The sequence below is a fragment of the Tupaia chinensis genome, unplaced genomic scaffold (assembly GCF_000334495.1).
Source record: "Tupaia chinensis unplaced genomic scaffold, TupChi_1.0 Scaffold000098_3, whole genome shotgun sequence".
Classification (NCBI taxonomy): domain Eukaryota; kingdom Metazoa; phylum Chordata; class Mammalia; order Scandentia; family Tupaiidae; genus Tupaia; species Tupaia belangeri.
The window spans coordinates 1,735,218-1,758,709 of record NW_006159562.1 but is presented as its reverse complement, the minus strand read 5'-3'; the positions used below and the strand labels follow the sequence as shown (position 1 = coordinate 1,758,709).

The following is a 23,492-nucleotide window of genomic DNA, read 5'->3' as shown; positions in this document are numbered from 1 at the left end:
TTGTCTGTAAGACACAACCCACACAAAAAGTTTAAAAAAAAAAAAAAAAAAAAAAAAAAAAAATCCCTCTCGCATGCATGCACATATGCCTGCCCGTCTGTGACCATAAGCATTCCCCGGAAGTGACCACTGAGGTTGCTCGTTCGTGAGTTCCTCTTGTTCCTAACCTTTGCGGAGCCTGGAAAAGATCCTCCTTTTGTACGTGAACGAGCACGCCACTTCTTTTCCATCTTACAGAATTTGGAGCTGTCTGCAGCTCTCTGGTTGCAACATCTCCCACAGATGATCACAATTTAGTTCCCCAGCTTATCCTCCATGAAACTGGTGTTGGAATAAGACAGTGAAAGTATGGGGACGATTTAAAGAAGTTCATTTGAGGAACACAAGTTTGAAAAGCCCTTTGATGCAAAGACGTTCCTTTTCCCAGGCTTTGTTCTCAGTTTACATGTTTAGAAATGACTTAGAGAAAGCCTTTATTTTATTGTGCCTATTTCCACGTTAGCATTGATGCAGTAGTAAACCCAGCTTTTGGCTTTGTGGGCCACATATGGTCTCTATTTTATATTCTTTGTTTTTTTGTTGTTTCTTTCTTTCTTTCTTTCTTTCTTTCTTTCTTTCTTTCTTTCTTTCTTTCTTTTTTTTTTTTTAAACAGCTCTCTAAAAATGTAAAAACCATCCTTAACTCAAGGCGCTGCAAAAACAGGCCATAGTTTGTGGGCGCCTGCTCGGAAGAACAGGTCTTTTTTCTCTGTAACAAAAGCAGAAGTCTAGCTACAGGGATGCACAGGGTAGATGGTGCTACTGAGACTGGGGGCCCGGGTTTGATTCCTGGCCCACCCTAAATGCTGCCAGGCTTATAGTCCCAGCTACTTGGGAGGCTGAGGCAGGAGGATTTCAATAGCATGAGGTTCTGTCTTGAAGGGAAAAAAAGTACAAAGGTGCTCTAAAACAGCACTGAAAATATAAATGTATAGCAACAGGTTAGGTTTAACCTTTCTGTCTGCCTGCCTGTCTCTCTCGTTTTTTTTTTTTAAATTTAAGTTTTTTGCCATAGGGCATATGCACTTGCCAGAGAGAGAGACAGTGAGCAGTAAAGTGAGAAATCATCCCCCAGGGGGATATCCATGCCTCAGTCCCTCCCTTCTCCTCCAGTCTCCTGGGATTCTGAGCACGTGCGTGCGCGCATACACACACACACACACACACACACACACACACACACACACACAGTGTGATTTTCAAGCCGCCAAGCCCAGGATTCAAACCGCTGTTGACCATGTGGGAATCCAGTGCCTTAACCACTACACCACCTGCTGGACCCCGTCATTCTCTTTTTAATCCAGCCACTGTGTGAGCTGTTTAAGCCCTCTGTGCCTCGGTGTCTCCATCTATGAAATGCAGTGCTGGGGCAGACCACACTTCAGGGAACCCGTGGACTCTAGGACAGGGCGTGGCCCTGTGGCCCCATCCCACTGGCCACCCTTGCCCTCTCCTAACCAGCACAGCCCTACCAGTGTCTTCTCCACAAAGACTACTAAGGCTCCACCAAGTAATTTTTTTTTTTTTTTCTTTTTTAAACACTGTATTAGAGGACTTCAGGGCTCCTCCTGATGTGAATCCACTCTGAATCCATTATTGAATCATCAATCCATTTTCAATCATTTTATCCGGGAGTGTGTAAAGGATACAATGTCCTTTAAATAGGACAAGAGGCAAAGACAAGAAAGCTCTCGTCGAAGGGGCCACCTGACATTGTTTAGATCTGCAGAAATTCACAGAAAACGAATGGTCCACAAGTGCTAAGAAGAGGGAGAGTTAAAGGCCAGCCCATGGCCTACTGGGGTAACCAGATCCCCGTGGGGCCCACCACAGTTTGAATCCTGGCCTCTGCCCTTGAAAAACATGCTGGGCAAGCGTGTGTGTACCCAAGAGTCCAAAGGATGGAGAGACAGAGGATTGTGTGTGTGTGTATTTGGGGGGGTACCTCTCTCTCTCTGTTGATTTCAGGCAAATTAAAAAAGAAAGAAAGAAGAGGAGAGGAAGGCAAAAGAGAGGACCAGCAGTTGGCGTAATGGCTATATTGTTGGACTCCCATATAGTCAACTGTGGTTTGAGTCCCGGACCTGGTGGCTTAAACTCACGCCGAGTGCATGTGCGTGTGTGCCCAAGATCCGGAGAGGAGAATTGAGGAGAAGGGATTGCGGCGTGGCCATCCCCCCTGGGAGATGATTTCTCGCTTTCTGTCTGTCTCTCTGTCTCTCTGTCTTTCTGGCAAAAGCACGCGCCCTATAGCAAAAACCTTCTTGCTTTCTGTCTCTCTGTCTCTCTCTGTCTTTCTGGCAAAAGCACGTGCCCTAAAGCGAAAACCTCTCAAAAAAATAAAATAAACATTTGTATTGGAATCAATTATGTTACAGCCAATGTGAAGGAAGTTTTATCTCCTAGTACAGTAGATACAGTAGATGGTATGTTACAAGATATTTTCTGTTAATGACTCCTGTAAACAGTGGTGAGCCAGTAAATGTTTAACAACCAGCTTTCAGAGGGGGAGCGCTCATGCCTGCACCTCTCCGCTCAGGTTTCTGGGGAAGCAGGCTACGTTAGCAGAGGAAGGAGCACTGGGCTGAGACTCGGAGACCTGGTTCTAATCTGAATTTGGACCTTACCAGTTATGGAGCTCCTGACATTTACTGAACAAAAATTAAAGACCCAACTATACAGGAGCCCTTAGACAGGGTGTTAGGAATGCAGCGGAAAGTGGATGGACATGGAAGCTGTCACTCTTACTCAGCAGAGTAGGGTACACCCGCCTCCTGTCCCACACACAGCGGAAAGCAGATAGACATGGAAGCTGTCACTCTTACTCAGTAGAGTAGGGTACTAACACCCGCCTCCTGTCCACGCACTCGGGGTGTTTTTCAAGTTGCTGGGTCCTGAACTCGAACTGCGCAGCTGGCCATGCGGGATCCAGCCACCTTAACCATCTGGCTGGCCCCAAGACCCTCCTTTTAAGTAAATAAAACATATGCAATTTCAAGAATTTATGGGAACCAGCAGTTAGCGTAATGGCTATGTCGCTGGACTCCCACGTAGTCGACTGCAGTTCGCGTCCCGGACCCGGTGGCTTAAAACTCACGCCGGGCGCGTGTGCGTGCGTGCCCAAGATCCCGAGAGGAGAATGGAGAAGGGATTGCGGCGTGACCATCCCCCCTGGGGGTGATTTCTCGCTCTCTGTCTCTCTGTCTCTCTCTGTCTGTCTCTCTCTGTCTGTCTGCCCTATAGCGAAAACCTCTCCAAAAAAACAAAAGAAAAGAATTTATCACACTGATAAAATAAGAACACAAGAAGCTTTTGGTAGCAAAAAAAAAGCCATCTACAGAGCACGGTGTGGCCTGGCACAACAGGGCACACGTTTTGCACCAGAAGCGCCCACCGAATCCTGCCTGCTGTGCACGACACCCACATGATGTCTACGAGGCCTCCCCCCACGCACACTAGGACACAGACTCCTGCCATTTTGCTGGGTTCTCCTACAGGCCGTTGGATTCCGTAAGTAAGGCCCCCAGCAGGAGGTGGGCATCAAGTGAGCCGTGGCCTCCCCTTTCCCTCCTCCCAGGCACCCAGGAGATGCAGGAAAGAACGCTGGTTTACAGAGTCGGGCTTCCCCTCGAGCTGTTGACACTGCTACCCCGCCCTCTATCGTGGTCCCCTCAACCAAAGGGGACAGGAAACTTCTGGCTGTTAGGACCATGGAATCCAGATGCGGAATATGCCCAGTCATCAGGAAACTCTGACAGCCTTGGCACCGTCTGAGGACAGAAGGAGCGACAGCCAGTAGCTGAGGGGAGACTCGACCGTCTGGAATGTGCTGCAGATTTCCAACCACAACTGTTCTCTCTTGCGCTTTAGACTGTGGTATCCCCCCGTGGCGAAGGCCACCGCCTCTGGGCTTCTCGGCATGACTCCCTCGGAAGCATGAGACTTCCCTAGTCATCTCGGGACCGTGGTCACGTAAGGGTCTGCGGCAGCGTTCATCCGCTCCTAACCAGCTCAGGTGGACGACGCTGGCGAGTCGTTTTCTCACTCCTGATGGTCTCCAAAGTTCTTTCCACCTCCAAATCCTTTGATTCTGTGACATCTTCTTTCTTTCTTTCTTTCTTTTTTTTTTTCCTTTGGAGAGGTTTTTCTATAGGGCGTGTGCACTCGCCAGAAAGAGAATACACAGAGACAGAGAGACAGAAAGCGAGAAGTCACCCCCAGGGGGGATGGCCATGCCCGCAATCCCTTCTCTTCCATTCTGCTCTCGGGATCTTGGGCACACACGCACACGCACCGGGCATGAGTTTAAGCTGCCAGTCCGGGACTCGAACCACAGTCGACTACATGGGAATCCAGCGACATAGCCATTATGCTAACTGCTGGTCCCAACGTCTTAATTCCTTTGTTTATCCATTCATCCAACATCGTGTATGCAGCGTCACCCCCCTCCTTGCACCTGCGCTCTGTGATTAACATCTCTCTTCATTCACATATTCAACAAACTTTATTAACTGCCTTCGGAATACCGGGTACTGCTATCTGCAAGAATGTACAATGAGGAATAAGCAATAGTCCATGCCCTTGGAAAGTTCCGTCTATAAGGACACCAGCAGGGAAGCGGTTACAATGTGTCTAGGAGGTTATGACCACAGCACCATGGAAACCAGGGAGTGGATGCCTAATTCTGCCCAGGAAGTGGGACAATGGTGGACGAGGAGAAGCAGGAAAAGTTTCTCAGAGAGCTGAGGGTTAAAGGCTAAGCTGGAGGTTATGAGGCAACTCTGACCGATTGAAAATATTGCAGAAATAGGGAAAGGATGGGGCCAGATAGGGACGCAGCAGTTAAACGTGATAACTCTGCAAGGCAATCCCATATGGGAAAGCTCCCAGTTCAAGTCCAGAAAGCTCCCTGAATACGTCAGGCACACGCTGCCCAGGATCCAGAGCCAGCTGAAAGACTGGGGTGGACTTTTGTGTCAAAGCCCTGTCGAGAGTGCTGTCTCTCAATCTCTCTCACTTAAAAAAAAAGAAAGAAAGAAAGAAAGAAGAAAAAGAAACAGAAAAAAAACATCAAGGTGAGGAGGTATCAAGTAGTTTTGCGAAAAGTTTCAAGTATGGTTTGCAAAATGTTTCAGTATGAGTGAAATGAGAGGTATACAGAAAGTCAGAGGAAAGAGCGCGCAGGTCAGGAAGCGCCCTCTAGATTTTGTTAAGCGAAGTCTAGAAGTCCAAACTTGATCCTTTTAGGGAATGACTAAAAGATCTTAAATGAGGATTATCTGGATTATAGGAGTGTTTTGGAAAGTCTAGGCTGGTAGCAGTGTGGACACTGGATTAGAGAGACTGCGGTGGGTGGGGAGAGGTGAGACTGAAGCAAAAGAAAAAGATGTAGGTTAGGAACTATTTCAATTTTCTATGGGAAAAACATACGGATATAAATGAAACCGTGGAAAGAGGTGGGCAGAATGAAGTCTAGAGCTATTTTAGAAGTAGAATCGACAGGATTGGGTGATCAATCCAACGAGAGAAGAAAAGAAGGTGGTATTTGGATTATATCCAGGTTCCTGTCTTGGGTCAATGGGTTAAAGGATGATGAGGACAACAATCCAGAAAGGTGGGTCAGTAGGTGGCGTGGTGGTTAAGGGCGCTGGATTCCCACATGGCTGACCATGGTTCGAGTCCCAGACCTGGTGGCTTGCTTTCTCACTTTCTCTCTCTCTCTAGTCAAATTAAAATAAATAAATAAATAAATAATTGAATAAAATAATTCTTGAAAAAAAAAAATCCAGAAAGAGAATACAAGAAGACCAGAAATACTCCTGGTTTCCCAGGCTCGAAAATCTTAGTCGCCTCTTGCATGCAACTAACTATATGTTCTCCAAGATAAATCGCACTGGGCCCATGGTACACACAGGAGTCTCTAACAGGACAACCAGGAAATCACAGGGCACAGAACACCTCCACAGACCAACAGTGTTGCATATGTATGAGAAGACTTCAAAAAGTTCATGGAAAATAGAATTTACGTATGGCTTTATTTTGGTGCCTCCTCCACTGAAATCCATACACAGTTTTTTTTTATGATACGCATTCCCCGTGAACTTTTTGAAGACCCTTTCCTTGTATTTATAGTAGGTAATTGAACTGATACAGTTTATTTAAAATGTTACTTTTGCTTTAAACCAACAGACCTATTACAGAGGAAAGAAATGCATGTTTTCATATAAATTTGTAAAGAGAAGAGAAATCAAGAAATCTTACACTGGGAGAACTCGTATGAGCTAAGGATTCCCATCTTAAAGATCCTCTGTCATTTGGGTTCTTCGGTGAAAATATTCACGAAAAACTACATTATGGTATTTTCTAGTAAAGCTGAAGACGCCCACACTCAAAGATATGGTATTTCCGATCTTCTTTTTGAGAGATTTTTTGTTGTTGTTTTTTGGTTTTTGATTTTGTTTGTTTGTTTGCGATAGGGCACGTATGCTCACCAAAGAGACAGGGAGAGAAAGAAAGCAAGAAAACCATCCCCGGGACAGGGGGCAGGCATTGGCCACCATCCCTTCTCTTCCATTCTCCTCTTGGGGTTTTAGGCATGCGCACACACACCCAACATGAGTTTCAAGTCACTGGGTCAGGGACTTAAACCTCAGTCAGCCATGTGAGAGTCCAGTGCCTTAACCACTATGCTGCCTGCTGGCCCCGGTATTTCCAACCTTATGAGATACCTTAGAGTGGCAGTTCTTGGAGTGTGGTATGCGGACCCTCCCAGGGGACTCTGAGACCCATTCAAGGATCCTCAAGATCAAAACTGATTTTGCAGTAACATGTGGTATTATCTGTTGAAGATATTTTGTAGTTTTATCAACGGTACTAGGGAGAAATGTTCACCTGTTGAAATATCCATTTTGTAAGCCAAATAGTAAAGTGATTGAATGTATAAAAGAAAATGAAATTAAAAAAATAAAAGAATAAATAAACAAGATATTGGAGCTAAACGGTGAAGCAGCAGTCATGCAAGGTTCTACAAGACTGACCACAAGGAAGGTTCCAGATTTGCATATGGAGACCTCCCTGCAGTGAGCATGCGTGCATGTGCCCATGACCCAGGGCTGAGTGAAGTTGGGAGTGGCCAACAGTGAAGACCTCGTTGAGAACACTATCTGCCTGCCTGTCTTTCTCTCTCATTCTTTCATAGAAGAAAGAAATAAACATAATAGCATAATAATACTAAGGTATCATGAGCCTGTCCACTCAGTTGACATCTGCACTATTGATATAAAAGCAACGGTAAACAAAACTACTGGCACCTAAGCTGGAAGCAAGGCAGTGGCACCAAACCCAGCCAGGGTTGTGGTTGTATTCTTCACTGCGACGCACAGCAAACTGGAACCAAAACACAAACACACAAACAAAAACTAGCACACGCGAGCAAAGCAAAGAGGAAAACCCCTGTTTCACTTAAGGTGAAGCAGTCAAAAGTATTAATTGTATTGAAGATTGATCTTTGATAATAAAGTGTACGTGTAAGGATCCTCGAGATCAAGTGATAATAACTTTCGGTAATAAAGTGTAAGGGTAAGGATCCTCAAGTATTCGCGTAAAGTATCACTACCATTACTTAAGTACGGTGGCCTTCTCAAGGAAAAGAACAAGAGTGCTTGCTTGAACTAGCCTCTTCTTTCAATGGAACATCCCTTTTTATTGAAAGAATAACTGACGAACTATCATCATTCCAAGGTAGGTATCTGGCAGATAATTTCCTGGAAATGAAAGTCGAAAGGCTGATACAAGGAGAAACTGACAGCAATGTTGCAATGATGAAACTCAAGCTTCCCTGCAAGAACGAAAACTTTGGAAAACTTGTATCCTACACTATGAACTTAACAGCTTCCCAGTAAGGTACTTAAAGAGCTTTCAGATAAGATAATGATTTTTTTTTTATAAATGTTGTGTAACAAAATGTGTCCACAATTGGGAGGGCTGTATAAGTAGTGAACCAGTATTTTTCCAAATGTCCAACAGCAAGATGTTACATGCATGATGATCCAATCAAGCACAACCCAGACCAGGAGATGTTAATGTAACAAAATGTTCATTGCAATGTTTCCCTTCAAACACTGCAGCTAACCTTCAGAAGTTACCTCTTTTTGAGTCTTGGTTTAGTAGCAAAGGGTAACCACAATGATCTGGAAAAGCTACTATGTATCTGTGTGAAATCAGTTTTCTTTAAATACTTCATCCAAAACATGTTGCAATAAACCGAATGAGGCAGGAGATAAAAGCATTTAGTTGTCTTTGAATAAGCCCAGCATTAAAGAATTGAAAAAAAAAAAAAAATTAAGAGCAATGCTCTAAATGCTCTCACTAAATTTTCTTTGCTAAGATATATTTCTCATTTTTTAAAAGTGCTCTTTAGGGGTCAGGTGATCGAGCAGTGATAAAACCGGATACTCCACCAGGCAGTCCCACATGGGAAGGTTTCTGGTTCAAGTCTGGAGACCTCCCTAAGGAAGCCCAGCACATTCTTGCCCATGGACCCAAGGCTGGCTAAAGCAGGGATGGGTCATGTTGGGGCCCTGCTGGGGACACTGGCTTTCTTTCTCTTTCAGTCTATCTCACTCACAGATGATATAAAGACTTTTTTAAAAATACTATTTATAGCTAACATATAATTGGTTAGAATCATTACTTTAGTAGTAAAAAAATGTTACTTTCTCAGTTCTAAAAAGATACAGATAGGTGGATGGATATAATACATATACATAATAGCTCTTTGGAGTTCTAAGTAAATTTTAAGGGTCCTGGTAAAGGGGTCCCAAGAACAAAATGTTTGAGAACCAGTGTTTTACATTCAGGCCACAGACACACTCACAAGTGTGTTTACAGCAGCACTGACAGTGTTTTACTAACAGCAAAAAGTGGAATTCAAGGCAAAAAAAAAAAAACCCTTGGCGGCGTGTTTCCGCATGCAATACTAGAGAGCAGTGGCTACGCAGCACGGTTACGTGTGATAAATCTTGGGGACGAAACTGCTGTATTAAAACCCAAGGTGCGGAATGCATAATCTCTTACGCTCTCACTTTTACAAATTTCGAAGCCAAGCAAAACTAAACAACAAGGCAGAGCTGTAGAGAAAATGCCAGGGAATCATGAAACAGTGGACGTAGAGAGTAAAGGGGGATGAACACACAGACAGGTGCAGTAGTATTGAAGCTTGGTAGACTGGCAAAGGTGCCGGTGCTGCTTTATCATGATGCTTCACGATACGGGGCTCTTCAGAAAGTTCATGGAAATGTGTATGAGGGGGGAAAAAAGGATGCCTAGATTTCAAAATTTTTGAAATTCATACTCGAACCCCTTTTTTCCACGAGCATTTTGGAACCCCCTCCCCTACATACAAATGCCAGATGTGTTATTTTTTGCAAAGAGCATGAGTTGTGTGACCTTCACAGGAAGACATGGCACTCGAGATTTCCTGGCCAATTATTCAGGAACTAAAGGGGTGGGGAAGAGGACAGGGGAAAGGCGAGCTCTGGCTGAGCGTCTGCAGTACTGGCCCCACCACGGGGCAGGGCTGTCCCACAGGCTCCACCATTCATCGCCTTTGGGGTCTCAACAGGCCGCCCTACCTGACAAGGCCACATCGTCCTTCGGACCATCACCCCCATCTCTATTTTCATTTCAAAGAATCTACCACGTGTCACAGCTGATTGTCGAGCTCTATGGAAGCCATGAAATTGACCCGTCTTAATCTCTTATCACCTGAGTCCGCTCCCGCCATCCTCCTCCCACTTCTTATCCAGACACCACGGCACGGTCTCTTGATTCGGCGAAGTCCCTTCCTTTCGTTTCTCCCATCCATTTTTGGAGTTTCTCAACCTCTTTTGGTTAATGTCATTTCTTCAGCTCAGAACATTCCCTCTCCTCAGAATCTAAATCTGTGGCTGGAGAACGCTATGATGTCACTCCTCCTGCCATTGTGACTCTGCGTGTCCTCGAACATGCACACGCCTAACTCCGAGTGTAGCGTTCGCACTTGTTGGCATCTGATTTTTACTTATTCGCGGTAGTTGTTTTGTGTCAACATGCGACAGAACAGTCAGAAGGGACTGCATCCGGTAGAACTCCTGCGACCTCAGTAAATTACTCAACACTTTCCTTTTGAAAGTGTGTTTCCTGGGACCAGCCGGCGGCGTGGTGGTGAAGGCGCTGGACTCCCACACTGTGGACTACTGTGGTTCGAGTACCAGACTGGGAGGCTAGCTTTCTCCCTTTCCCTTTCTCTCTCTGTCTCTTGTCAAATGAAACAGTAATAACAACAGATGGAAGTAAATAAATAAATAATTAGTTTTTTAAAAAACAAAGTATGTTTCTTTCGAAAAGCACACAGGGAGAAAAGGGTAACAGGGGCTCACACTGAGCTGCCCCTCATCCCTTCAACCTTCCCAGCCAGCCAGGATCAGAGGCAGGTGTGCCCACTGTGCATAGGTCAAGCAGGGAACCAACCGGAATCTTCCAGATGGTTCCAGCCTTGGCGTTCCTGCCACACCACCATGCTGGCCCTTAAAACTTCTTAAAGAACAAGCACCAAGTGGGGACAGCTCTCAGCTAATAGACTCTTCACTGCTCTAAGACAACACTCTGCGTGTTTTCATATACCCTTTCTTCCCAAAGGCTCTCAATTCCGCATACCGAAAAACGTGTCCCCTGCTGTAGAAACCGATGTCCAATTTTAGGGTAGAAACCAAGCAAAGCAGCATTTAATTTATAGAGTTCTTCTGATACTCCCTAACGCTTCTCCCCATCCCACCTTGCATGACTTGAAGCCCTTAGAAAACCGTCCCACGGGTGGTTGAACCAGCTGCTTCAGAAACACAAGCTCTTCTGTTTCATTTTTGGAAAGGCCCTTCCCTTATCAAACCAAACCGAACTTATCTTCCTTATAACCTCTCCCCTACCACACCTAGTTTCTGTTTTCGGCTCAGCATTTCCTATGTCTATAAAAATACTTTCCAAGCTGAATTCGAATGATCTGATTCCATCTCTTTCTCTGCCCGCATGGCTCGGAGATCCATGAGAGCAAAGAGCGTGCTCCCTCCACAGCTCTAAGCCCGGAACCCGGATATACACGCACTCAGTTAATGCTGGTGGAATAACTGAATGACTCAATGAATAACGTGATCACACACAAGCTGAGAACTGAGGATGAATGGCCATTCAGAACAAGTGTACTCCCTCTTTCGCTTGACAGAACTCCACACGTGTGCAGCTACGATGCACCGTTTTTATCCAGCCTCTCGTGTTCAAACTGAGCACTCTCAATGATCTCAGGATTAATTCCTCGTATGATGATTTCAAGAGCCTCCCAACTTCTTAGTTTATCAATTCCCCCCTTAAATCACAGCACCCAATCTGGGATTCAACGTCATAGACGTGATCTAAGCAGTTCGCCACCCTTGTTCCAAATCTAGTACTTAAGCGACTATAGCCAACTCTGCAGAAATACACCCGTTTGTTTTTCACATAAAGTCAACTTTGAATATTACTTGTTGGTTACTGGCGAATTATCTCCTGGGGCCAGCAGGTGGCGCGGTGGTTAAGGTGCAAACCACCCACATGGTGGACAACGGGTCAAGTCCGGACTGAGCAGGTTTCTCTCTCTTTCTCTTTCTCTGGTGGGTGCACATGCCCTATAACAAATTAATAATAAATAATAATAATAATTAAATTAAAATCTTTGAAGGAGACAGTGCGTTATCTCTGGGCATGTAAATCAGCATAAGGGGACTTTCACGATTGAAACATTTATACATATTCATAGTTACACAAGCATTACTACTTCTGATATTAAAAGCCAATACAGATTTTAAAAAAATAAATGAATAACAAGTTATATAGGTGATGTCTATGGTTCCAGCCTGAGAGAAGCTATCCAAGTCGTATTTAAATGATTCATGATTTTTCTGTTGTATATATCTTTTTCTCCTGTCACCAAATATTTGAGTGGCCTTGGGCAAGGCTCTTCCAACCATGAGCTCATTGTCCAGCCCACCCAGACCCAACTTCTAGATTGTGGGGCGTCTCTCTTCCTAGAGATGCCAGGAAGCAGCTCCCTATCATTTGGTTTCTCTCTTTCTTAAGGTCAGATTAAAACCCAGTAAGTTATTGTTTGAAGTTCGCCTTCCCCCAGAAGGGAGAAATCGGAGCGCACGTTGCAGTGACGTCTTCTGGAGCGTGGGGTCTTCCACACTCTGTTTCCTCCCAAATACAGCTGTGTTGCATGCGCGAGAGAGGACGGCCGGGTTAACAAGTAGGGCCAGCGAGTGCAGATTAGAAAATGATGCCTAATTCTAGGCCATTACAGGCAGGCAGAGCGCTCCATATGGAGCACGCAATTCACGCTGCAGAAAGTGTCACTGTGCGTGACTCTGTTCTATGACCCTCTGCTTAGTCCGAGGTCGGAAATCCAGATCTTGGGGTTGGGTAGTGGTGCAATGGGAAATAATAAATATACAAAGCGTAATATAAAGAGGCTGGGTAATTCAGATCATCCATTTTACAAGAGGCGGCTACTTACACACACAGAGGGTAAGTGACTTGCCCAAAGTCACAAAGCCAAGTGATGGGAGAAATGAGGGAGAAGACTATCATCTCCCTGGGAGAAGATGACGGACCCGGCTGCAGTCCGAGTCTCTTCCCAGATGGAGCATCCCTCCCTGAGTCTCTGGTTTCCACCCTGGAGAAGCTGGACTCAATTACTCAAGCCCATGAGCTAATTTTAGGGTTTGAAGAATCTGACAAACCATCGTCCAGAAGCTGCCTGGGCTCCGCATCACGTGTCTTTATTTCTGGCTGAAATGACATCACTCCGGATTGGAAGTTCTGGTTAATTCAGGGGTCCTCAACCCTGGCGAGCCATTCAAATTCACCTAGGAAATTTTTTAAAATGCCCATGGCCAGGCTGTAACCCGGGCCAATTCAATGAAAATCTCTGCGGGTGTTTGCATTTTTTAAACTTCCCATGTGATTCTAATTTTATTTTATTTTTAAAAATTTGCTATAGGGCGTGTGCACTCACCAGAGACAGAAAGAGAGAGAGGGAGAGAGAGAAAGAGAGAAACCACACTCCAACGGGGATGGCCACTCTGCAATCCCTTCTCCTCCTGGAGTTCCCAGCATGCACACACATGTACCTTCATGTTTTTTTAAGCTGCCAGGTCCGAGACTGGAACCATGCAGTCAGCCATGGGGGATCCAACTACCTTAACCACCATGCCATCTTGCCAGCTCACTCCTGGGTGATTTTAACAGGCAGCCAGGGCTGCAGAACACTGGATTGAATGCTGGGGGTCAGCAACTGATAGATAGGCAGCCACTGACTTATTACACGGCACAGTGAAAGCAATCCTCATGTCGGAGGTCCTAACGTAGCCAGGATTTATTGTCCACATACTATATGCCAGACACGAGTCTAACTATCTACATGTCTGAGCTCACTTGGTTCTCACGGCACCACGATGGGCGTCCCCCATGTTACTGATGAGAACGGCGGTAAGCTGAGATCGTCATGGCTGTCATGTACAGGTAGAAGTCACTGCTTCCCGGAGCTGCCGTAGAACCTGCTATACATCCCTCAGATGCAGCAATGAATCAGAAGATCAAAAACTGTTAGGGAGTGTAGAACTGTCCCTAATGCCAACGCCTGCCGGACCAGGAGCAACAAGGCCTGAGGGAGACGGGCAGATGTGCATGGTGGCCGAGGGGACTGGCAAACACATGCCCAAGGAGAGAGACAGCCCTGCCTCCCACTGCAGATTGCTGCCATGTGGGTAGGTGGGCCCCGCGCTGCTGGCTCTTCCAAGTGTTCAGAGGAAGCTGGAAATTTGGATTTTTATGTGAAATCTCCAATTTCCCAAATGTTGTCTCAAGTATCTAAACATATTGTGTGGAATAAAACACAGAATGGTACCAACTTGTGGCCTCCGATGTAATCTATCTTATACACACACACACACACACACACACACACACACACACACCCCTTCATCCTTCAAGATTCATTTACTCAGTTCTCCTGGATCGGTTCTCTACGACTGGAAACAACAGCCTCTACCGTCCTTCTTTCAGCGCAAGATTTGAACTAGTACCTATTTAACATATGGGAAAACCAATATAAATTTCCCTGGGGTTATTTTAATCAGCGAACTGCCCGTTGAATAAATGAATAAATAAACGAACATTTATTAAACACCTATTCTCTCATTGGAGTCTCGTGACCCACCTCTGAAGGGGGATTTACTGTCCTCATTTTACGGTGCAAGTGGCCATCATTCATACGATTATTACACAACGTGGATCTAATTCAGGTTAAATCATATCAACGGAGGAGCCCGTTTCTTCAGCCAAAGCCTAATATAATATTGTTGGCCTACGAAACAAGTATTAGTCAAGCCTTTCCAGAGCCCTGTAAAAAAAATAATTTTATCATGTCATATTATTATTACTCATCATTCTAATGAGACACATGGAAAAAAAATGTAACACACAGAAACCACCAAGAAGTACTAGGTCAGAACCAAGGAGAGAGACAGCCCTGCCTCCCACTGCAGATTGCTGCCATGTGGGTAGGTGGGCCCCGCGCTGCTGGCTCTTCCAAGTGTTCAGAGGAAGCTGGAAATTTGGATTTTTATGTGAAATCTCCAATTTCCCAAATGTTGTCTCAAGTATCTAAACATATTGTGTGGAATAAAACACAGAATGGTACCAACTTGTGGCCTCCGATGTAATCTATCTTATACACACACACACACACACACACACACACACACACACACCCCTTCATCCTTCAAGATTCATTTACTCAGTTCTCCTGGATCGGTTCTCTACGACTGGAAACAACAGACTCTACCGTCCTTCTTTCAGCGCAAGATTTGAACTATTACCTATTTAACATATGGGAAAACCAATATAAATTTCCCTCGGGTTATTTTAATCAGCGAACTGCCCGTTGAATAAATGAATAAATAAACGAACATTTATTAAACACCTATTCTCTCATTGGAGTCTCGTGACCCACCTCTGAAGGGGGATTTACTGTCCTCATTTTACGGTGCAAGTGGCCATCATTCATACGATTATTACACAACGTGGATCTAATTCAGGTTAAATCATATCAACGGAGGAGCCCGTTTCTTCAGCCAAAGCCTAATATAATATTGTTGGCCTACGAAACAAGTATTAGTCAAGCCTTTCCAGAGCCCTGTAAAAAAAATAATTTTATCATGTCATATTATTATTACTCATCATTCTAATGAGACACATGGAAAAAAAATGTAACACACAGAAACCACCAAGAAGTACTAGGTCAGAAATGCCTGTGGTCGAGTCACGATGTAAGCGAACTGAGCAGACGTCATCCACTCAACAACCGGGGACATCGACTGCCTATCTGTGCAGCACTCCTGTGTGAGCCACGACTCTGCGTCCAAGCAGAAGAGGGTGAGTATCCCTTATCCGAAATGCTCGGGACCAGAAGTGTTTCGGATTTCAGGGTTTTTTTTTTTTGGGGGGGGGTAATATTTGCACATACGTAATGAGAACTCTGCTGAATGGGACCCAAGTCTGAACACAAAATTCATTAATGTTTCATGTCCACCTTAAACACATAGCCCGTGGTCATTTTATACAATATGTTTGTATTGCAGTATTTTGACTGTGACTTGTCATGAGGTTGGATGTGGCATTTTCTTTTTGTGGCATCAGACTGGTGCTCGAAAAGCTTCAGATTTGGGGGCATTTCTTCTTTTTTTTTTGGAGAGGTTTTTGCTATAGGGTGCATGCGCTCGCCAAACAGACAGAGTCATAGAGACAGAAAGCGAGAAATCACCCCCCAGGGTGGATGGTCACGCCTATATATATATATATATATATATATATATATATATATATATATATATATATATATATATATATATATATATATATATATATATATATATATATATATATATATATATATATATATATATATATATATATGAAACACATCTATACATACATATAATTATATAGGTATATATTCATATATATAATTAATCCTTACAATAATGTTCTGACATAGGAATGATGATCACTATTTTAAAATGGCTAACCTGGAGGACAGGGATGTCAAGCACTTTGTCCAAGGTCACACAGCAAGTCAGTGGCAGAGCTGGGATCTGAACTGCCGGGAGTCCATCTGTACACTTGACTCCTACTCTACGAACTTCCAAAGCACATGAGTTCTCTGTTTTTCACCTCAGTCGTCCAATCCAGAGTAGACCAAGTGAAAAGAGGGCAAGGCTCCAGATGATATTTTCTCCCTCTCATCCCCGAACAACACCACAGAGCTTTTTTTCAAGTATACTACCAGACAACCTGAGATACTACACGGTGTAACTCCAGAAAAATCTACCACCGCCTACAAGTACAGTAGCTTGTTTCAAAGGCTCAGATAAGCAGAGTGCTGCTAATCAATCATGTAAAAGATCATTTTCTCCTGGCCTTCTCCAGTCCCCTTTGAAGGCCAACTTCTTCAGAGCACTCAAAACAATTCACCGAGATCTACATCTTTCCATCACCCTTTTTTCTTTTTTTCCTGTCACACTACACTTCTAATGGGGTCTAACCGCTTTTCTGACCCATGTAGAAATTATCAGAAACGAGAGAGAGAGAGGTTATTTTAGGATTTGCTTTTTCAGTCCCCAGCCTCCTAGAAACTCCATGCATTTCTTCCTCACGGGGAGAGAAAACTTGGCTAAATACAGATTTACTTCAAAACAGAAGCAAAGCTTACCTAAGCCTTGGTCCTTTAAGAACTCGAGAGACGGAATAGGGGTGGAGTTGTTTTGTAGGGGTGCTTTCGGGGTGGAGGTTGTCTTTTAATAAGAAGGGATGGAGGATTGGAAACACTCTCTCTTTTAGGTATATCGAATCTGCTAACGCCAGGTCGGTCTGTGAAAAGCAGAGTTGCAAAAGGCCACATTCTTCTGACCTCAGACTGTGGGCATGTCTCACTGCATATTTTATAAAATTAGCTACAGTGCAGCCTGTGTGTGTGTGTGTGTGTGTGTGTGTGTGTGTGTGTGTGTGTGTATTCACATGGCAAAGCTGACTCTTATAAAATAAACACAATATGCACCTATGCAGCTGAAGATTAGTATCAAGCCAAAGGCTGATTTTAATTTATGAAACCACAGCAATTCTAGCCCCAGGTGAGCCCTTGGGGAATGATACGAGTCACCAGAGAGGACCCCTGCTTTAGCACCTCGTCATACAGTCGTCTCCAATATCATAAAAAAAATGTAATTTACAGACAAGACGACAGAAATACAAAACTTGCTCCCAAACAGAGGGAAGAAAACAGCTAGAAACTTCAAGTACTCTCAGCGATTTCTAAGGTCTGGGCTTTGCACATTATTTTCTTATAAAATATGACAGAAGACATTTCGGCTACCATGAATCGTAAATTGTTTTGTACACTTAGCCCTAGATGGTCTGAATTGCTGAGCTACAGCGAGCACGGCTGGAGACGGGGAAGAGTCCATCAGAAAGAAGGACCCAGCATCATCATTTACAATCTCTACCTCCAGACTGTGACTCTGCGAAGAGCACATTAACCAAGTCAAACGAGTCATAAAATCTGATGAACGAAACTCGCATGGCTTACAATACCTATGCCTGGTCTAGATTTCTTTCCAGTAAGAGGAAACCCTCAAACTATTCCTTCACCATGAAGTCTGTGGTCTTGGTAAAACCGTATGGTTAAATCCTGGAACCCTGCCTCCAAAGTTCTATTATGTAGGTCATACTCTCATGATCTTGTTCTGTGATCAATCTGATTAAATGATAGAAAATGACTAATATATCACTCAGAATGGAGAGATCAGCTCCAGCCTGTTTTGTTTTGTTGTTCTTTTCTTATCCCAATACTTGAGCAGATATGTAGACATGAAAAATGGAGGAGGACATGCCAACCTCAAAGGAGGAAGGCAGAAGGCTATGTGGACCAAATCTCTGACAGAGGATGTCCTTCGCTTTTCATAGACAGCATTACTGACCAGTCGTTGAACCCAAGGAAGCTTTAGGTGGTGTAGCAATGTGAGCTCCACCATCATTTCTTTCACACCTTGCCCTGTGGTCTGAATGTTTGCGTCTTCCCCAAATTCCCCCAGTGTAATAGTATTAAGAGGTGTGTGGCCTTTGGGAGCTGACAAAGTTCTATGGGCAGAACCCTCATGACAGAGATCAGTGTATTTATACAAGAGGCCCAGGGGCCCAGCCCAGTGGTGGTGTAGCCCTCTGCTATGCTGGAAGCCATATGGAAGGCCAGGGTTCGGTTCCCCGATCAACCTCTACACTCTGGATGTGTGCAAGTGCGTACCAATTGTCCTAGCTGGCTGAGAAAGCTGAGGGGAGGACTGCAGGGACCTTATTAAAGGCACTTCTCTCTCTCATGAAACAAACAAACAAACAAACAAAAGGCCCACGGGGGCTTGGTTGTCCCTTCTACCACGTGAAAACACAACTAAAAGGCACCATGATCGAAGTAGAACTCAAGCCCTCACCAGACACTGAATCGGCCGGTGCCTTGATCTTGACTTCTCAGCAGACAAGACCATAAGCAGGAAGTTTCTAGTGTTTATAAACGACCTAGTCTAAGGTATTTTGTTAGAGCAGCCTCAACTGACTCAAGACACCTTGTCATGCTTGAATGCAAAGATATCAACTTACATCTAAGTGGCCAAGGCTAGAGATGTCCGAATGGGAGTTCTCTCTTTTGTGAAACCAACTCATTCGGAGATGTTAACATCAACAGGATTCCCTGTATTTTAAATAAACTTTTGACCCCAGAAGAAGCTTGCCTGGTTACTCCACCGACACACACTCTCCCGTGGGTGTGCCCATGGCCTTTATCCATTTAATTTTTATAAGCCTCACAAGACAGAGATTTTCCACACTTCCATGGATGTCTCCATTCAAAGGCTCTAAGATCTCAAATGCACAGCAAGTCTAACACTAGCCAGAAGCTGTCCAATTGATACTTCTCCAGCATGATTTATTAACACTTTGTACAGAGACTTGTCAACTCACACCAGCTGTGTCCTCCTCAGAGCGAGATGGCAGCACGCAGACAAATTAAAAATCCATTTTTTTGGTATTATAAACTATTTCGAAGCATTAGAAAGAATGTGATTTTGAACTATCTCCCTTATTTTAATAGAAAAGTTTAGTGATACCTTATTTACTGGATTAGAAATACATGGATGTACTTTTTGGATAATAGAGAAGCATTTTTACCTTCCACAATCCAGACTGCTTCTGGATACTTTGGAATCATCAATGCTGGCAGACAAGATCAGTGAAATATTTTGCTACTTTACACTCAAAATTTTCCCCACACAGTTCCTGCCATGGTTAGTGAAGAAGTCTTGCCTGGTCACCACAAACATTAAGAATAAATGGGGTGTTGGGGGGAGAGAGGCAGATGGCTTAGTTGTTATGTCTCTGGACTTCCACATAGCCTACTGCGGTTTGAGGCCCGGACCTGGTAGCTTGAAACTCAAGCCAGGCACGTGTGCGCCCAAGATCTTGGGAGAGAACGGAGAAGGGATTCCCAATTAAAATAAGGGAGACAGTTCGAAATCACATTCTTTCTAATGCTTTGAAATAGTTTCTAATAAAAAAAAAATGATTTTTAACTTATTGGTGTGGCCATTCCCCCTGGTGCTTTCTCACTTTCTGTCTCTCTGGTGAGCACATGTGCCCTGTAGCAAAACTCTCTTTTTAATAATAATAATAATAATAATAATAAGTAGGAGGAAAGGGAAAAATCACTAAATCTTTTTCCTCCTCTTTCATCAGACATTAAAGAGCTTCAGAAAATGATAAAACTTAGAAATTCTGTAGCTTTTCACTGTGCTTCTCAATTTTACTAGAAAGCAAGAGAGAATTGTTTTAAAGTTTTGCTAATGAAGAACACAATCACCTTTTCTGGTCTTGACCTACAACTGAGTAAACAATGAAAATACCAGACTCATAAAACAACTGTTTTATTCATTTTTCCTTTGCGCTCCCCCTTGGGAATCAGCATCAGGCAAACTTCCAATGATACCTACACTAGGATCAAAACTCATACAGTTTATGGGTAAGCTGAAGCTAATAAGGACATCTTCAAAGTGCCGATCGCATCAATGGTAAAAGTATTTGCAGATACAACAAAAGCAGGAGAAAACCCTTCCTTATGCTGTCACTCTTTGGTTGTGACCCCAAAAGTTATTAGTGTTCTTAAGGTGCTGGCCCCAAGCTGTCACAGTGTCAGTTTCCCTCTCTTCCTCTTTCTTTGGCTAACCAACATTTTAAAGTTCTGCAGTACAGGGTTCTGCTAAAGATAAGCATGTGGTGTAGCTCAAAGAACCTCCTGGACATTTTTTTGAACACGATATTGAACCACGTGAATGGAAAGAACTTTTGTAAAAGCCATCAACTGCAGCACGGTCATATCTAAATCCCCAAATGAAAATGACTGCTCTAACGCAAGAAATAAAGGCTTTATTCTGAACAACAATTTTTAAAGTCTTCCCTCAAAAATTGTAGGTTTAACCCCCTTTGCTGGGGAGAGGGGTGCGGTCACTTCTAAAAGTTAATACTGGACTTTTTTTTTGGAACAGAACTTCTTTTTGATTTGTAGACAGTAGGATCACCATTCAACTCCACAGGCCACGTTTATCTGCATATGTATGAGGCGCATATAACAAAAACAAACACACACACACACACACACACACACACACACACACACACACTGGCTTCAGAGGCCCAGGAGGAAATGACTGTGTAGAATTTTAAATCAGAAACCTAAGGCTTAGGTTAGGAGTGTCAGGTTAAAGGCTCACCCATCTCCAAAGCTAATTCTGTTGTGAACAGTCCCCAGGGTGTCCAGCTGAACAGAAGGAGCTGGGAAACCTTAGCAGGCCAGAGCCCAGCCTGGGGAATTGCTGGGACTCCATGCCAGGGGCTGAGGCTCACCCCAGACTTGGTATCAGATAATACCAAGTGCTAGTCTGGATTTCCAGGACTAATCCACTGCAGGGTAGAACTTCCAGGTTCCCTGGTGTCTCTGCTGCTGAGTGGGAGGACCGGGGGTTTTGCAGATCCAGACTGGGGCTGGTTAGTATTATATGTAATAGCAGAAAAAGCAATTCAACAAATAGACTATAAGCAGCAATGACTTATGCTTTAAACATCTTCAGTCATACTGTTTGGGGAAGGGGACAGAAGAGACAGGAGGGACCTAACAGGAGGTGGAAAATGTTATAAATTTTCTACAGCTTCCATTTTTACAAGTTCTGTTTTGTACTCTAATTCACACTTCTTAAATGTGAATTTATAGATTCTATAATTTCTTAAGACAATATATCAATAGGGGCTGTGAGCTGCTTTTGTATTTACTCAGAAGAGCTCTAAGCCTGCAAAAGTAATGTTCCCATCTCACTCCCCCCAAAGACCTGACCTCCCTTCTCCACTCCCAACAGTACACGTATCACTCCTTTCTTTTAGGGTCAACTTTAAATCTGCCCCTATATAACTTCTTAAAACTGTGGGATGACTTCTATTAGGACATCTTTAATCCCTTAGACTTACTGTATTTTAACTTGGATACAAAATGATTTCTCCAGGGGGGAAAAAACATCCTTCCCCCACACATCAACAAACAAAGAGTTTATCATTAATCCGAGATTTAGGACTACAATTATATTCTATATTAAATACAAACGAACACTACTAGTTACTAAAGTCCGTATTTATTACATCTCTACACAACTTGTGAGTTTTTTCAAGACTCCTACAGCACTTAGCAAGCCTGGGGTTACAGTGACTGAATTGCAAAAGACACCATTTGCTCAGAAATTGCTTAGTCCAAAAGCAAATTGCTTACAAAACATGTGTAAACCACGTTGGCACAGCCAGCACACATCCACAGAAACCCATTCAACGCAAAGGTAAGCAGGGAGGCTGGAGGGACGTGGACGGTGTTTCCAAAGGTAATTGTTTCCTCGCTAAAAGTGGCTTTCTGTAACTGGAAGAGGGAGGTGATTTTTTTTCCCCCGAGTAGCTAACAGTATTCAATTAGACAGCAGGGTGGGGAATGCCCGCTCTCGAATCTAACTCCAGCCCCAAGCACCCAGACGCAAAAGGCCCACCAGGCACATGAGCTAAAATGGAGCCCGAATTTCCTCTCAGACAGAGAGGGCAGTCGTACGAGGTCAGGGTCAAGGTCACCAGCAGGGCAGGCTGCAGCTGCCCGCCCGCGCCACACCGCGGGAGGCGAGGCGTTCCATCCCGGCAGCCCAGGCTGAGGCTGCCTTCCCCTCTCCCTAACCCGCCCACCCCGCTTCTTTTTTCTTTTTTTTTGTTTTTTTTTTTTAAGCGGGGGGAGCGGAGACAGGAAAATGACCAAATCACCTCGCCGCCCCGGATTTCGCACACGAGCTCATCAGCTCCCAAAGTTGCCATCTAAGGGCAAGTTCGCCGGGAGCTCTGCAGCCCGAGTGTCCAAGCAGGCCGGGCCTCCCCGGCTGCCCCGTGGCCGGCTCCTCGCGCCCCCACGCCCCCAGCCAGCTCCGGGCCCGGCCATGTGCCCGCACACGCTCCCACCAACTGCTGCGAGTTTGCGGTGCAGCGCGGCGCCCGGCTCCCGACTCGCCCTCCCCGGCTGCACGCCGGCTCCCCCCCGCTCCCACCAACTGCTGCGAGTTTGCGGTGCAGCGCGGCGCCCGGCTCCCGACTCGCCCTCCCCGGCTGCACGCCGGCTCCCCCCCCGCACCACACTCCCCTGCACACGCAGCCGCCCGCGAGTGATTTTATGTGCATATATATTACATATGTGATATTATCCTCAGAACCTCTAGCGGGCAGGCGAAGAAAGGACTGCACAGGGGCAATTTTTTTTTTTTTTTAAAGGAAGGAATAAAAAAAAAAAAGAAGCAAGCACAACCCAAGCTCTGTGCGTCGACTCCGGCGTACCGGGAAGGGGAAAGAAAGAGGAATGTTTGCGGAGCGGACTGCCTGCGAGTGCCCTGGCTGGCCACTTCGGCCGCGGCCCAGCTGACACCGAGCAGCGGGGGCGCCCGGCCCCAGCAGCCTGCGTCCCCCTCCCGGTCCCCCGGGCCGGCTCCGCCGCGGAGATTTCGCGAGGGGGAGATCGATCGCGCTGCCTGTCTGCAGCGGAAACGCACACGCTCACACACAACCCGAGCCCGACACCAGAACCTTAACCCTTCCCCCACCCTCCGTGAACTTCAGGTGACCGACCACGTCGGCCTGACACCCGGGCGGGCGGGCGCTCCGGCTCCGCCGTGGTTCGCATCCTGGACCCGGTGGCTTAAAACTCACGCTGGGCGCGTGTGCAT

General features: G+C 45.0%; 1 protein-coding gene across 7 annotated transcripts in view; it reads right to left on the bottom strand.

Moving 5' to 3' along the window:
• ZNF827 (zinc finger protein 827) overlaps window positions 1-23,492 on the bottom strand; it is a 215,438-nt gene that overhangs the window by 190,548 nt on the left and 1,398 nt on the right. For 5 of the 7 annotated variants that reach the window (XR_333830.3, XM_006143465.3, XM_006143464.3 and 2 more), the window contains exon 1: window positions 9,805-10,000. The exons of 1 other annotated variant lie outside the window; for it this stretch is intronic. Coding sequence is in view for 5 of the 6 variants with exons in the window: in XM_006143465.3 (XP_006143527.1) it covers window positions 9,805-9,904 (100 nt within the window). In the remaining variant the exon portion in view is untranslated. Of the gene's footprint in view, window positions 1-9,804; window positions 10,001-23,492 lie in introns of those variants that run through there. One more of the 7 variants, XM_006143461.3, reaches the window with a different exon arrangement.